Source organism: Monodelphis domestica, chromosome 4 (assembly GCF_027887165.1).
Source record: "Monodelphis domestica isolate mMonDom1 chromosome 4, mMonDom1.pri, whole genome shotgun sequence".
Lineage (NCBI taxonomy): Eukaryota > Metazoa > Chordata > Mammalia > Didelphimorphia > Didelphidae > Monodelphis > Monodelphis domestica.
The window spans coordinates 430,776,502-430,791,551 of record NC_077230.1 but is presented as its reverse complement, the minus strand read 5'-3'; the positions used below and the strand labels follow the sequence as shown (position 1 = coordinate 430,791,551).

General features: G+C 67.3%; 3 protein-coding genes across 3 annotated transcripts; 1 reads left to right on the top strand and 2 right to left on the bottom strand.

The window, feature by feature from the left end:
- Nucleotides 1-1,709: 1,709 nt before the first annotated feature.
- Nucleotides 1,710-3,843, bottom strand: RNF225 (ring finger protein 225). The gene is made up of 2 exons (XM_056825494.1): nucleotides 3,533-3,843; nucleotides 1,710-3,280 (listed from the first exon to the last, which is right to left on the bottom strand). The coding sequence occupies exon 2, from the start codon at nucleotides 3,271-3,273 to the stop codon at nucleotides 2,386-2,388; it is 888 nt and encodes a 295-aa protein (XP_056681472.1). The 5' UTR covers nucleotides 3,274-3,280; nucleotides 3,533-3,843; the 3' UTR covers nucleotides 1,710-2,385.
- Nucleotides 3,844-3,881: 38 nt separating this feature from the next.
- Nucleotides 3,882-4,799, bottom strand: RPS5 (ribosomal protein S5). Its single transcript, XM_056825499.1, has 4 exons — nucleotides 4,692-4,799; nucleotides 4,390-4,599; nucleotides 4,176-4,304; nucleotides 3,882-4,099 (listed from the first exon to the last, which is right to left on the bottom strand). Exons 1-4 carry the CDS (start codon nucleotides 4,797-4,799, stop codon nucleotides 3,932-3,934), a joined length of 615 nt encoding a protein of 204 aa, XP_056681477.1. The 3' UTR covers nucleotides 3,882-3,931.
- A 3,882-nt stretch (nucleotides 4,800-8,681) lies between these two features.
- On the top strand, nucleotides 8,682-14,973 carry ZNF497 (zinc finger protein 497). Its single transcript, XM_056825452.1, has 4 exons — nucleotides 8,682-9,026; nucleotides 9,119-9,212; nucleotides 10,185-10,247; nucleotides 10,467-14,973. Exons 1-4 carry the CDS (start codon nucleotides 8,682-8,684, stop codon nucleotides 11,903-11,905), a joined length of 1,941 nt encoding a protein of 646 aa, XP_056681430.1. The 3' UTR covers nucleotides 11,906-14,973.
- Nucleotides 14,974-15,050: the final 77 nt, after the last annotated feature.

Here is a 15,050-nt window from a genome sequence, read left to right as displayed (position 1 = left end):
GAATCAGGAGAGGGAGAAGCCCAATTTGGCCCTTTCCTCAGTCGTGCCACAACTTTTCAGGGTGCAAACCCTGGGCTCTGGGGCTGTTGTCCCTGGGAGGGCCACCAGGCTAGATGACTCCAGGAACAAAAGAATTTGGGGATCCTCTAGACCATTTGGGGGATCCAGGGGCAGGGAAAGAGGAGCTATAAGGAAATGGGAGGGTTCAAACCACATTGTCCGGATACAATCCAGCTTGGGAAAGGACTCCTAGCCAGAGGCTGGATGTAAGGGAAGGGGCTGCTTACAATGTATAGTAAAGGACAGTCCCTGCCGTGGATCTTCTTGGGAAGGGCCTGATCCAATAGGGGAGACCAAGAGGGTCCTTAGCATCTGCTTATCTCACCCAGCTAGGATGGTCCTTCCCCTGAGGGTCTGAAGCTCCCAGCCTGGGATTTCCTTCAGGGTAGATTCCTGGGGGAAAGGGAACAAGGACAAGCTTTGGGGTCTCCAATCCACAAACTTGGGGTTTATCAGGTCTCACTGGGCCCCAAGTTTGGGGTTCCTAGATTCCACGTTGACAGACCACTGAGACAATAAACCGCTCTGCAGTGCAGGAGAGCCGAGAAGACCCAGCAAGGGGGAAACCCTCTTAAAGACCCCGAGGAAGGTTGTGGCCAAGCCCAGGTCCGGAGCATTCGGCAATCAGTGGCCGGACGGGGAGGCTTCTCCGTGTGGACCTTCAGGCTGCGAGCTTGTGGCCAGCTCTGGCTCGCTGGCTTCTTCGGTATGGTGGGAGGGAAAAGGGCGGAAGTACAACCGGCCGCTCCCCCCTCGGGCCCGAAGGGAAACACCCCACTTGCCTGGAGGGAAGAAGCGAGGCCGGAGATGCTCCAGACCGGCAGCAGGTCCCGAGGGGAGCCCAGCGGAAGCGCTACACACGCCCGGGGAAGGGAAGCAGGCGGCAGCAGCGGCGGGAGATGGAGCCTCGCAGCCCCCTTAGAGTGCGGGTGCAGGAAGCGCTTCCCCCTGCCCGCGGGGACCGGCCTGCCTGAGAAGGAAGCGCTTCCTCTGGGGGAGCCACCCTGGCCGGCAGGTCCCCTCAGCCCGGCCCTGAAGCCGCCTCCACGCGTGCGCCAAGCGGCCCCCGAAGAGCTCCAGGCAGGAGGCCCCGTCTGCTTCCAGTTCTAGTGAGCGCCGAGCTCCAGGCTAGGCCCCGCCCCCTCCTCCTGCGGCCAGCCAATGAGGCGCGGGGCCTGGGTCAAAGCGGGAGGGGGGAGGGCGGGGCAGCCCGAGCCAGAGGAGCCGCTCGCCGGGCCGGCCCCGCCCTCCCAAGGATGGGGTCCCTGCAGGCGTGGCCCTCCCTGGACAGGCCGTGCCCGGCCGCTTTGCTTCTCTCCCTAATGCTCCGGCGGCGGCTGAGGAAGGCCGGCTTCGGCCGGATCCGGTCCGCGGTGGCGCTTCAGGGGCCTCCCCGCGCCCCGCGCCCCGCTGGTGGAGCCCCTTCTGCAGGCCGTTACTCGGCCGCCACGCTCGCGCGGCGGGACAGCTGGGCCGGCCTGGCGCCGCCTAAGGGAGTCGCTCCAGCCCCCCTCCCCCCCAGGCGCCCCGCTTAAGCCTCTGGCTCGGAGCCGAAGCTCCCCGGAGAAGAACCGGGCAGTGGGCCGGGCTCCGGCCGAGCTTCGCTGAGCCCCTCCCGCCTGGCTCCGGGATCCCCCAACCTAGCCATTGCCCGCCGCAGCCCCCCCAGCCAAGCGGCCGGGAACCCTCCGCGGGGGGCGAGGGGGGCTCTCCAGGCGGTACTCCACGTGGAACGCCCCTCCCCCTCCCTGTTGGCCCCGCCTCCTCCGTGGCCCTAACCCTGGCGGGGCTGCCTGCCTCATTTTCCCCTCCCTGGCTCGGCCCGGCCGTCCCTTCCTTTCCTGGGATCCCGGGTGCTGGTGGCCAGTCTGGGGTGTAAACTGAGGCCCGGGGGCAGAAGCCCGCGCCTGCGCTCAGCGCCCCTTCTGGGCGACCGGACGAGCAGGCCGGGAACGGAGCAGATCCGCGGGAAGCTCAGCCTGGGACGGGTGCCATGGCACCCGTCCCGCCCGCTGTGTAGTCCCGGGAAAGACCGACAGCCGCGTCCGTCCGTCAGTCAATCAACCAACCAATATTATTTATTACAAAATCTAACAGCAGCATCCCAATGAAGAGGTCTGCAGCGCCCCTTAGCCTGTCCAGAGGGGGAAACCAAGGCACGGCTCAAGGAGTGCCTGCCTGTGCCAGGCGTCCGCCGCAGGCCTGCCTCGAGGGAGCCCCCGTCCGATATCCCGAGGAGGCGGGAGATGACCAGGGCCACTCACAGAGGTCTTCTTGGCTTCCGGAGGCACCCCGGGGCGGCCGGGCTTCCTCCCTGGCTGCTGCTCACACTCGGGGCCCCAGGCGCCGCTGCTGCTGCTCCGCCAAGAGGGGAGGCCGCGCCCCTTCGCCCCCCAGGCGGGCCCAGGCCCCGCCTCCCCTGCCTGCGGCGGGGGCAGCCGGCTCAGAGAGCCCCAAGTCCGCGTCCCCGCTGCCGCCCGCCCCTTCCGCCTCGGGGGGCGCGGAGGAGTTGGCCGGGGGCGGCCGGGGGAGGAGCGCGGCCGGGGCGGCGGAGTGCGGGATCAGGAAGAAGATGTAGACGCCCGAGACCACGAGCCCCGCCGTCACCAGCACGGCCAGCGTCACGGCCGCGTGGAAGGCCCAGGTGGAGCGGTCCCAGCCCAGGGGCCGAGCCTGCGGCCGGCCCAGCCGCAGCGGGGCGGGCAGCGGGGCGCCCTGGCGGGCCTTGGCGGGCCCCGGCCCCGGCCGCACGTACAGCAGGCCCCGGCGGCGGTCGAAGCGGACCGAGTCCGGGCCCAGGCTGGGGCTCCGCGCGGCCCGGGGCACCAGGCCCGCCTCCGTGGGCAGCGCGGGCGGCCCGCGGCGGGGCGGCAGCCGGGTCAGCGCGCGGCACATGGGGCAGGCCACGCCCTCGCCGCCCCCCACCGTGGCCAGCGACAGCCGCGCCAGGCACTCGAGGCAGAACACGTGGCCGCAGGCCAGCCGCTTGGGCAGCTTGAAGGTGCTGTCGAAGGGCGACACGCAGATGAGGCAGTCCGTGGGGGAGGGCGGGGCCAGGATGGGAGACTCCGCCTCCGCCGTCGCGCCCCGCCCCCCTCCGCCGTCCTCGTCTTCGCTCTCGGCTGCCGGGGAGCGCGCGGCCGGGGAGCTAGGGATGGACCAGGAGCGCGCCGGGCCCCGGGCCCACCGGAGGCAGGCGAGAGGGCACGGCATCGGGGCCCTGCCGGGAAGACACGCCGTCCGTCAGGGCGGGGACCGGGTGGCAGCACAGGGGGAGACAAGGGAAGGGGACGTGCCCCTGCCTGGTCCCTGTCCCGGCGGCCGCCGCCTCTTCCCTCCCCCCTCCCGGCCCAGAGGGCTGCCCGGAGGAGGCACAGCTCAGAGGATGGACAAGCCCGGGGAGGCTGGATGGGGGGGGGGGCGGGGGGCGGCCCACCCCGGGGGAAAAGGGGGGCCCAGCCCGCAGACCTACTTGGAGGCGGGGGACAGTCCTGGGAGCCGCGGACGCCGGACAGCTGCCAGACGCGTCTCCTTCCCGGGCTGCGTCTGCCCAGGCCCGGCTTTCCGGAGCCTCCAGAACTGGCAAGGGGGCGGAGGCGGGGTGGGGTGCACTCATTCCCCGGCTCGACTTCCCCGCGCTTCCAGGCCGACCGGTCGGGCGGCCTCCCCGCCCGGGCCCCACCCCCAGGCCCTCCCTTGAGCCGGGCACCCGGGGGGACTGCCCAGGGCCGGATGGCGGGGGCGCCGCGGAATGCCCGGCGCGCCGCCCTCCCCGCCCCGCCCCGCCCCCCCACGGCGAGGAAGCACACAGACACGGCGGGTGAGGGAGGGCCCGGCAGGGCCATTTATTGGGCCGGCGGCGGAGGTCGGCTCAGCGGTTCGACTTGGCCACGCGCTCCAGCTCGTCCTTCTTCTTGATGGCGTACGAGTTGGAGGAGCCTTTGGCGGCGTTGATGAGCTCGTCGGCCAGGCACTCGGCGATGGTCTTGATGTTGCGGAAGGCCGCCTCCCGGGCGCCCGTGCACAGGAGCCAGATGGCCTGGGGGAGAGCCGCGGTGAGGCCCCGCCCCGGCCGGCCTCCCGCCCCGCCCCGCCCCCGCACGGCCCGCCCCTACCTGGTTGACGCGCCGGAGGGGAGACACGTCCACGGCCTGGCGCCGCACGGTGCCCGCCCGCCCGATCCTGGTGGAGTCCTCGCGGGGGCCGCTGTTGATGATGGCGTTCACCAGGACCTGCAGGGGGTTCTGGGGAGGGGGAGGGGCAGCTGTTGGCGCTGGCCGCGGCCCCGCCCCCCGCTGGAGCCCCGCCCCCGGCGCCCCCCCATCCTACCTCCCCGGTGAGCAGGTGGATGATCTCGAAGGCGTGCTTGACGATGCGCACCGTCATGAGCTTCTTGCCGTTGTTCCGGCCGTGCATCATCATGGAGTTGGTGAGGCGCTCCACGATGGGGCACTGGGCCTTCCGGAAGCGCTTGGCGGCGTAGCGGCCGGCGCTGTGCGGCAGGTACTTGGCGTACTTCTCCTTGACAGCGATGTAGTCCTGGGGGGGGGCGGGGGTCACCGGAAGGCCGTCCCCCCCCCGAGCTTCCCCCCCCCCCCCGGTCTCCCCCCCCCGGCCGGGCGCCCCCTCACCTGCAGGGAGATGTCGTTGATCTGCACGTCATCCGTGCTCCACTTGCCGAACAGCTTGATGTCGGGGGTCTCGGCCACCGCCGGCGCCGCCGCCTCCCACTCAGTCATGCTGCGGGCGGCGGGGGGAGGGGGGAAGAGGGGGTCAGGAGCGGCGCCGTTCCAGCGTGGGAACAGAGAGCCGCTCCAGGAGCCCTCCCGGCGTGGAGACGAACTCCTCCCCCCAACAGCCGCGGAAACTCGACTCCCCCCGCCTCCCGGCCGGTCTCCCCCGCGAGCGCTCACGAAGGGGAGGGGGAGAGCGCCGTAGACAACGCGGAGACTCCACGGAGTCACTCACTCACTCGGGGTCCGGTCCTCGCTCGTCCTTCGGGGCACTGGGAGGGGAAGCCTCTAGATGCCTGCCGCGGGGGCTCACGCTTCGGTCCACGCGCCTGGCAGAGGCCGGAACAGGAAAGAGACCTGCCACCGGGATCTGGGCCTATATGTGCTCCACGATTACTTCCGGGTTATCGTCCCTGCGCATGCGCATTGAGCAAGCCGCCGTCTCTTCTGACCCGTGGACTGGGACAGGGTTACGGCTGGAGCTACAGACTGCGCAAGCGTGAGCTAACGGGCTGTGGCGCGCGCCCGCCGCTGAGCCGGCCCTGGCTCCCCCCTTAACCCCCCCGCCCCGACGGGGTTTTCCTGGACCGACCCTCGCCTGGGTCCTTGGTCAGGCCTTGGGAGACAGGGCGTGCCCTAGTTGAGGTGGAGGAGGGGGGCCCGGGGGCGGGGCCTGGAGGCGGGAGGTGCCCTCCCTCCCTGTGGGGGGGGCGTTACTGTTTCCTGCTGGTAGTGGGAGCCTTCCCCGGGGGTCTTCGGCCCCGAAGGGGGGGGGGGGGCTGGGGTGCGCGAGCTCCGGGTTGGTCGGGCCATCAATGCTCAGAGCCCGAACCCGCCCCGGAATGTGCCGCGTCTGCAGCCACCTAGAACCCGAGGCCGGCCGGGGTGTGCCTGAGCGGACGTAAACGTGGCCCCTGTGCTTCCCCGGCTCCGGCTTAAGGTGGCCGGAGCGCCGGCGGGGCTGCAAGCCCCGGAAGGAAGGCTGGCTGCCAGCCCGAGTCTGGGGGCTTTTCTCCGGCACCGCCAGGGTCCTGGAATCCCGAAGGAAGCCCCGGGAGCGGGCGGGGCAGCGCCTGTAACCAGCCAGCTTCAGCGAGAGCACCGAATGGCTCCCCGGTACCCCGGAAGCGGGCCGTGCACAGGGAAGCCCCCTGCAGACTAGGCCCAGAGCCGGGCACTTCTGACTAGAGCTGAAGGGGCTGAAGGCCCGGCAGAGGGAGAGGAAGAAGGGCCAGGCCACGGGGCGAGCTGGGGGGTGGGGGGGTGAAGGCCCCTCAGAAGCGTTTGGAATTCTGGGAGCTCCTTTCCCATTGGAGACTTAAACTTGACTGTCCTGAAGCTGAAATCGTGGGGCACTTTTTATGGATTTTTAAACCCTCACCTTTCTGGCTAGGAGGTGTCTGAGTTCGGATTTGAACCCAGGACCTCCCATCTCTAGGCCTGGCTCTCAACGGGCTGAGCCACCCAGCTGCCCCCGGGGTACTCTTTAAAAGGGACTTGCAATAAAACGTTCCCTGAGGCTTTTACCCCCTCGGACGCCATTTTGGTTTCTGATGGCCGGTGGGGAAGGGCGGCTGTCCTGCTTCCTCAGCTGAGGGGCTGCTCCTCCTGCGGCTTTCTGACCAGGCCTGGCGCCGGGGTCCAGTGTTTCTGGGTTTCCCCTGCAGCCTTGGGGCTGGCTTGCCCTAGAGGAGTCTGCAGGGGAGGAGGCTCTGATGCCCATTCCTGTGCCCACCCTGAGTAACAGTCAAACTGTGCAGCCTCACCCTTTGGTCCATTTGCCTGGCAGCGGTGCCAAGCCTTTGCCCAGAAGGGGGCATCAGCATGGAATCTGGTAGCCTGGTAAGATCTGAGGAACCCCAAGTTTCAGGACTGGCTTGTAAGTGGGGGACCCCAAAGCTTGTCCTTGTCCCCCCCTGAGGGGAAGGACAATCCCTGCTAGGTGGGGCTAAGCAGACACCGAGCCCCCTTCTTGCCCAAGGGGTCTCCCCACTGTATCAGAGGAAGCCCCCGACCTCGCTGTTGGCATCCCCTGGAAGCGGCCCCTTCCCTCTGCCTGGGATTCCTTCCCACCTTGACTGTATCCTGTGGGTAGAGTTGAAGGCTGCCATTTCCTTGTCGCCGTGGCGATGCCCATCTGCTTTCCCTGCCCGGATCCCCCCAATGGTCTAGAGGCCCCTGAATCCTCTTTCCTCCAAGCTGCCAGCCCAGCGCAGGGGGCTCTCCCAGGGCTCCGTGCCGGTGTGGAGGCCTAACTCAGCCTTGGCTAAAGAGTGGGTTTCTGATAGTTTGTCACCCGAATTCCGGGAGGCTGCCCAACCTCGGGCCTGTTCTGAAGAGATGAGGGGCTCAGAGGCCTTGTCCTGGAGCCTGCCAGGCAGAGGGAGGCAGCCCTGGAGTCGGCACTTCCCTCTCTCCGGCTGGGGTAGGTTGGCCAGGGACCTCGGAAGGGGAAGGCCTGCAGCTTTGCCTCCCTCCCGGCTCCTTGAGTGCTTGGCCACTGGGTTGTGCCATTCCTGGAGTGAAGACCTCTCACTGGCTTCCAGGAGGCAGTGGCTGGGGTGCAGCCTGCAGGCTGTGGAGAGGGACAGGCGGGACCTCTGGGCTGAGGCAGGGGCCAGGCTGCTTGAGGTTTCAGGTGGCCTCATCTGACAGCCCACTGAGACCCCCAGCTCTTCCTCAGCACATGGGTCCCTGTCCTACCTTGTGCTGGTGCGCCAGGGATTTGATGGCAAATGGGAGCCTTTTCAACAAGGCTCCTGGAAGGCCCCAGCCTGTTTAGACGCCCTCCTGTCCCCCGGAAGGCTGTCTGTGCCAGCCCCTCCTCCTAACTGCCGCAGCACTGCCTCTGTGTTGGCATGGCCCCAGCTGGGGCCCAGGGACTTGGGTGAAGGCCGTCTATGCTTCCAAGGTAGACCTTGAGGTTCTACCGGCTGCTTGCCTGCCCACCCTCTGCCTTGGGGAGCCCCTCGCTCTTCAAGGCTCCATTCACCCTCCCCCCACCCAGGGACCCAACTGGATGATGGGGGAGGCCTCCCACAGAGGCTCAGTGACTGAGCCTCAGTTCCCTCATCTGTAAAATAGGGAGAATGCCTGCAGCATGGGCGACTGCCGTGAGACTCCTTAGAAATGCTCCAGTGCTCGGCCCACTTCCCAGAGTCCTGGAAGCCTGCAGCTGCAGAGCTCTGAGGATGGCAGCGGGAGGGAGGGGCCTCTCTGGCCTGTTGTGCCTTACCAAAGGCTCCCGGAATGCCCAGGCCTGCCCACTTCTCGTCTCTGGGCCTTCTCTGCCCCTCTTGGGGAGGCTCCAGGGGCCACAGCTGCCCTCCCTGTCCCGACTGGAGCTGGGGAGCCCCGGAAGGAGGGAGGGAGGAGGCCAGCCTCCCTGGATGGGGGTGTGGGGAGGGGCTCTCGTTGATCCTGGGGGCCCGAGGGAGGCAGGAAGGACCCCTGCCCATCACGTGCAGAGGGAAGCCAGCCTTGGCGCCATATTAGATCTGGAGGATGGGGCAGCCTGGAGACCTGCAACCCCTCCCGCGGGGTCTCACCTCCGGTGACTTCCTGCGGGCTCCACACCACCCTGCCCTGGGCTCAGCCAGGGAGAGGGGCCCTGGAGAAGGGAGCCGGCCCCAAGGGAGGGGCAGAGCCACATTAGGGGGCACTAAGGGGGCCCCCGGGCTCCTCCTCCCAGGACATTGGCCTCTACGTCCCCATCTGTGGGCCTCCTGCGCCGAAGGGAGGCTCCAGGACTAGAACCCGAGAGGCCCGGGCAGAAAAAGTGACAGTGGGGGAGCGGGGCGGTCGGCGCCCCCTCACTCCGCCCCTCCCCGCTAGGCCACGCCCCTCGAGGCTGGTAGAGTCCTGGCCCCGCCCCCCGCTAGCAGCAGCATGGCGGCCGGCTCCTTGGCCGAGGCCGTGGCGGAGGAGGAGGAGGGGGCGACGGCGGCCCGGGCCTGGGGCCCAGCCGAGGTGGCCCGGCGGCGTTTCCGCACGTTCCGCTACCGGGAGGCGGGCGGTCCGGGCGAGGCGCTGCGGCGGCTGCGCGAGCTGTGCCGCGGCTGGCTGCGGCCGCAGAGCCTGAGCAAGGAGCAGATGCTGGAGCTGCTGGTGCTCGAGCAGTTCCTGCGCGTCCTGCCCGCCGGCCTGAGGGCGCGGGTGCGAGCGCGGCGGCCCGGCAGCGGGGAAGAGGCGGTGCGCCTGCTGGAGGGGCCGCCGCGGGGAGGGGGCGCCCAGGTGCGGCGGGGGCGGGGCTGCACGGGCGGGGCTGCGGGAGGGGGAGGGGTCTCTGGCCCCACCTACAGCTGTGCGCTCCTCTCTGTCCCTAGCTGTCCCCGGAAGAGGATCCCCAGCCGCCCAACACCGGGGTCCACGATGACTTGTGGGCCAGGCCAGCAGGCCACCTCCGCGGGGGCCCCTCAGGTAGGCGCTCCGTGCCCCGCCGGCCTGCCCCGTTTTACAGCCGGGGACACTGAGGCAGCGGACAGAAGCCGTGTTAGGGAAGCATCTGGGGGGGACTCTGGGCCTCTTCCCCACTCTGAGAGAGGCTGCTGGGCTTGGGGAGGAGGCCCTGGCTGGGCTGGGCAGGGTTTCCCCCTCGGGGAGCTTCTCCCGGCCGGCTGCCCATCGTGGTGGCCAGGCCTTGTAATAGATGATGTTTGGGGGTATATTTGATGGATCGGGTTTTGTGCCACCCTCTTCAGAAGCCTTTCAGCCTCCCCTCCCCCCTTCTTCAGCACTCAGTGTGAGCTGGGAGGTTTCAATGAAATGTTCTTGATCCTTTGTCCAACGTGGGGTTTACTGGGGAAGACAGGATGAGGGTGGAGGATGAGCTAAGAGGGGTGGGATATCCGTATGCTTGGAGGATGCTGAGAGAAATGGCAGTTCGGTCACTGGTATGAAACAGAGCCAGCCAGAGAGATATGTGGACTCTCGTCCTTCTTCTTCTGCCTTCCAATCAGCCAGAAGCCCCAAAGACCTCAAGTCCGGGCAAGCAGTCGGCTTGGCTCCAAACTGTTTCCCGGTCACATTCCAAATGGAATCTTCATTTGACCGACCGATGACCCATCTCCAGCTTCTGTCCTTTGCGTGCATGCTTCTACCACAGTCTGCCTGTGCTTCTGGCAGCGTCGGGGACCCCTCGAGGGAGGGGGGCGCAGTGATGGGCCCCCAGACCCAGGAGAGAGCTGGGGCCTGGAGGGCAGCTTTACGGCCCCCCACCTCTGGGCCAGCTTAGGCTCGCCAGCTCAGCCCTTGGGAGCTGCCCCCATTCTGCTGCCTTTGGCTCGGCCTCCCTGCCCTGGTCCTTTGCTCCCCAAGCCTCGAATGCGGTCCCTCAGCTAACGGGAGAAAGGCCGGGCCTCACGTTCTCTTCCTTTGAACCCTTCTTTCCAGGTCCCAGTTCCGAGGTGCTTGCCGGTCTGGAAGGAGGGGAAGGCCCGGGGGCTAGGAGCACAGGTGGGTGAGGGAGGCAGAGCTGGGGAATGCCCCCCCCCCCATGCCCTTACTCTGTCCCTTCCTCCAAGAGCACTGGCTCCCCTTTGGATGTCCTCAGCCCTTGGTCTAGCCTCCTTCTTTGGGGATGGGCTTCCTGGCCTGGGTGTCCCTTCCCTGCCCTGTGGCAGAAGTGGGTTCAGCCAGTCGGGGGATGCTGATGGCTTCTGCTTCTGCTTTCAGACTGTGAGCACACCGACAAGGACCAGAAATGGGCTCCCTGGCAGCAAAGGTCTGAGGAAGGAGAGCCACCGGAGGGGAGATCGGAAGCTGCCCCCAGCCCGGAGCACGCGGGAGCCTGGGATTGTCAGGGAGGGCCGGAGAGACTCCCCAAGGCCCCTTCTCTGGAGGGAGGCGTGGGGGTGTCCGTGCCCCACGCGTGTGAGCTCACCAGGCACCAGAGGGGCCACGTGGGGGACAAGCCCTGCACGTGCCCCGAGTGCGGGAAGGCGTTCAGCCAGAGCTCCTACCTCCTTCAGCACCAGAGAGTTCACACCGGAGAGAAGCCCTATCGCTGTCGAGAGTGCGGAAAAGCCTTCGCCTGGAGCTCCAACCTCATCCAGCACCAGCGGATCCACACCGGGGAGAAGCCCTACGTGTGTCCCGAGTGCGGCAAGGCCTTCCGGGCCCATTCCCAGCTCATCCACCATCAGAAAATCCACAGCGGCGAGAAGCCCTACCAGTGCCGGGAGTGCGGCAAGGCCTTCGGCAGGAGCACGACTCTCATCCAGCACCAGCGCATCCACACCGGCGAGAAGCCCTACCAGTGCCAGGAGTGCGGCAAGGCCTTCAACTGGAACTCCAACTTCATCGAGCACCAGAGGATCCACACGGGGGAGAGACCCCACGCGTGCGGCCAGTGCGGCAAGGCCTTCAGCCAGAGCTCCAACCTCATCGAGCACCTGAAGATCCACACGGGGGAGAAGCCCCACGCGTGTGGCCAGTGCGGCAAGGCCTTCATGCGCAGCTCGGGCCTCCGGCAGCACCAGCGCATCCACAGCGGCGAGAAGCCGTACCCGTGCCGCGAGTGCGGGAAGACCTTCCGGGAGAGCTCGCAGCTCATCCAGCACCAGCGCATCCACACCGGGGAGAGGCCCTTCGAGTGTGCCGAGTGCGGCAAGGCCTTCATCCTCATCTCCAACCTGACGGAGCACCAGCGCGTCCACACCGGAGAGAAGCCCCACGCGTGTGCCCAGTGCGGGAAGGCCTTCAGCCAGCGGTCCAACCTCCTCAGCCACCAGCGCATCCACACGGGAGAGAAGCCCTACGCGTGCGGCCAGTGCGGGAAGACGTTCAAGGGCAGCTCCGGCCTCGTCCACCACCAGCGCATCCACACCGGAGAGAGGCCCTACGCGTGCGGCGACTGCGGGAAGACCTTCCGCGGGAGCTCCGAGCTGCGGCAGCACCAGAGACTGCACTCGGGGGAGAAGCCCTACGTGTGCGGCGACTGCGGCAAGGCCTTCGTCCGCAACTCGGAGCTCATCAGCCACCAGCGCATCCACACCGGCGAGAGGCCCTACGCGTGCGCCTTGTGCGGCAAGCCCTTCAGCCATCGCTCCAACCTCAACGAGCACCAGAAGCGACACACGGGCCGCAGGGCAAGCGCCGAGGCCGAGGGCTGAGGCCGGGCCAATAAAGCTGCGTCTGCAGGAAGCGCAGGGTGCGATTCGGGGCACGAGCCCCAAAGCCAACCCAGCTCTCGGCCTGGAGCTTACACGGTGGCGGGTGCTCTGCACCCTTCCTTGGGGGAGAAAGGGCCTCCGTGGCGAGGCCCTCCGGACGTGGCCGGGCTTCCGAGGTGGACCTTTAGGGCCGCTTCGATCCCGCTGGCTTCCTTTGGCATTTGGGGGATCCGGAAGACCGACCAGGCAAGAAGCGTCTTCCCCATGCAGCGCCCCGTGCGTAGCGCTGCCGGGGATCCGGAGAAGGAGCCCCGCCGGCCTCGCCCTCGCGCAGCTGTGCCGCCAGCTTGCAGCGAATAAGAGAAGGGAGGCAGGACCCCTGGTTAGGGTGGGTGGAGAGCCAGGCAGGCCCTGGGTTCGAAGCTGGGTGACCCTGGGCCAGTCACTTCAGCCTGTGGCCCAGCCCTTACTGCTCTTCGGCCTTGGTGCCGGCCCTTAGTGTTGACCCCAAGAGGTGAGGGGAGGGTTTACAATAAGGCCTGAGGCTCTCCCAGGGACCCCCTCACAGCCCGAAAGCCTTCGGCACAACCGGCAACGACTGCTAGGCTTCCTTACCCCAAGGGGCTGCCTTCTCCATTCCCACCACCACTAGGAATCGGGCTCAGGCAATGGGACTTGCCCAGACTGGAACTCGGGGCCCCCGAGAACAAAGGCTTCTGGGCAGAGCTCAAACAGAACTGAAATGCTCGGACTGCTGCTGGCAGGAGCCCTAAATGTGCCCTGTGGGGGCGGCCCCCATTTTGAGGCTCGGGAGAGACGGCTGAGAAGTTCTGTGATGCCGCCAGCCTCTCCTGCCCAGTGCCTGGGCCCTCAGAAGGTTATTGGGGGGCTGGGAGCCCTCTGGAAGGGGAGGGGCCGTCCCTCTCTCCCCCTCGCTTCCCTTGGCTCAGCCCCCATCCCTGTCCTCCGGCGCCGCTGGGATTCCGGGTTCAGCAGGGGCCCTCTGTCGAGTATTTCCGGGAGGCCCAGATGTGAGGCCATCCTGCCCTCGGGGAGCCCCGATTCTGTGGGGGAGAATGAGCAGTTGCAGGGGCGGCTGGGCCAGGAAAGGCCTCCGTGGAGTCCAGGACAGGCTGGGAATCTTGCTGGCCTTTCCTGGGCTCCGGGCCTCCAGAACCTGTGCCGGCATCCCCCACGACTTCCCAGGCTGCTATGCGGCCCCGAGCCTGTGTCCTGGCTTGCTCGGAGATCTCTGACGTCCCCAGCTTCCTGCCTCGGGAGCCCCGTAACCCCTCGGACCATGTCTCTTCCCCACGAGGGCCTGCGTCACCCGTCCTGACCGCTTGGTGTGCCCGGCCTTGGGGCTCTCCGGTTGTCAGCTGCCCCGTGGGTGCAGGAAGGGCCTCTGGATTCCAGGGGACGCCTCAGAGCCCTTCCCTGACGCTCCCCCACCTCTGGCCCTGGCTGGCGCAGATCCCTCCCTGTGTGGGCTCCTGCCAGCCCTGTCTCAGGCTGCCCCTTCCCTCCCCGAGTCCCTGAGGGCTCCTGGCACCACCTGCTCACCTCCTGGGGGCCTGCACAGCTCCCCCCGGCAAGCCCCTAATTGAGCCTCCAGTTGCTTGCACGGTCCAAGTCCCCGTTCGCTCTCTCCTGTTCTTCCTGTCGCCCCTCCTGGCACACCAGAGGCATCTGCTGGCTGCTGGGTGCTGGGCTCCGGGCCCCAGCTCTCGCCTCTCCTTGCTTCTCCCGAGATCTTGCCCCGAGTCACGGCCCTGTCCAGCCTCCAGCGCCCCTGGGCCAGGGCTGCTTCTGGGCTGTCCCAGCATCCCCACATCTTCCCGGCCAAAGAAGCCAGGGCCCATCCTGTCGCCCTGCACGCCTGGCCCCCTTTGTTCTCAGTCAGACTCCCAGAAACCTCCTCGTATAGCCTCCCCTGGGCAGCCTCTTGGGGTGCTACCCTGCAGCTCATCCTGGCTGCTGAATGGGCAGGGAGCAATGAGTGTAGCCCAGTGCCCCCAGAAGGCCCCTGGACAATAGCTGGGGGCTTATTCTTGGGGTGACCCCCCCCCCACCAAGTGCCCTGGCGAAGCAGGGTGGTCCGTCAGGGAACGCCAGCCTGTGCCGGGAGCCTGCCTCCAGCAGCCCCCGCTCCAGTGCGGTAGAAGCGAGATAGAGTCAGTCAGAACTGGGCTCGGGCACCCCTCCCAGGGCAGAATAAGCCTCCCTCTCAGCCAGGGACCAAGGCCGGGGCACAGTCCCAAGTCCCCCGAGCACCGAGGTGAGGCCAGGTGAGGCATACGCCAGTCCCAAATGAAAGGCCAGGCCATCGTGGGGGCCGGGAGAGGCCAGGATCTTACAGGCTCTGGAGGGTCCCCTCCGGCCACTGCCTGTATCCTGGGAGCTGAGGGACACTGGCTGGAGTCAGGGCTCTGCGAGGAGCCCCCTGAAGGATCTCCACTGCACAGAATGGGAGCTGACAGCCTGAGTGCCCGTGGGGGGGGGGGCAGGATTTGGGCCCTTCCTCCCCCCTCAGGTCACAGGCTGGGGGGGGGGGGGAGTATTTGGTCAGCCCATAATCCATCTCCTCAAGATGGCATTAGTAATGTGAGATGAGAGCAATGCCGCTGGCATTGGAGAATCCTGAGGGGAGACCCCAGAGGGTCCTCAGCACTTAGGAGCAGATGGGCAGGGCGAGGCCACCTCCAGGAAGGGAAGTCTGAACCAGCTCCTGAGGAGAGCCCGAGGCCTAGCTGAGGAGGGAGAGCACCGCAGGTGCAGGCCACGACTTAGGCAAGGGCACCAGCAGTGAAGCATCATGTTGGAGGCATGGCAGGGTGAGGACTGGCCTTTTCATATCAAAGGGAGGATGGTCTGGAATGGGGAGAGCTCTGAGTGGCCCCCCAGCCCAAGAAGCTCCCAGAGTAGCCCAGGTGTGGAGCGAAGGTCAGGGAAAGGGGAGCATTGGTGTCTCAGAGGGGAAAGTGACCGGAGGTCAGGAGGTCAGAAGGGTGAAATAAACTCGATGGCGCCAAAGGTGAAATAAACAGCTGTGGCTCAGATGAAATTGACCAGAGATGCTGAAGAGGCGGCACCACATCGGACCTGGGGGGAGGGGGAGGATCTTGGGTGAGGCCGGGCGGGGCTG

Bases quoted from the DNA above. Each gene is read 5' to 3' on its own strand.
- ZNF497 (XM_056825452.1), top strand. From the start codon at position 8,682: ATGGCGGCCGGCTCCTTGGCCGAGGCCGTGGCGGAGGAGGAGGAGGGG. The intron at 9,213-10,184 runs GTAGGCGCTCCG...CCTTCTTTCCAG, and splicing joins CCTCCGCGGGGGCCCCTCAG to GTCCCAGTTCCGAGGTGCTT. The intron at 10,248-10,466 runs GTGGGTGAGGGA...TTCTGCTTTCAG, and splicing joins CCCGGGGGCTAGGAGCACAG to ACTGTGAGCACACCGACAAG.
- RNF225 (XM_056825494.1), bottom strand. From the start codon at position 3,273: ATGCCGTGCCCTCTCGCCTGCCTCCGGTGGGCCCGGGGCCCGGCGCGC.
- RPS5 (XM_056825499.1), bottom strand. From the start codon at position 4,799: ATGACTGAGTGGGAGGCGGCGGCGCCGGCGGTGGCCGAGACCCCCGAC. The intron at 4,600-4,691 runs GTGAGGGGGCGC...GCCCCCCCCCAG, and splicing joins TCAACGACATCTCCCTGCAG to GACTACATCGCTGTCAAGGA. The intron at 4,305-4,389 runs GTAGGATGGGGG...CCCCCTCCCCAG, and splicing joins TCCACCTGCTCACCGGGGAG to AACCCCCTGCAGGTCCTGGT.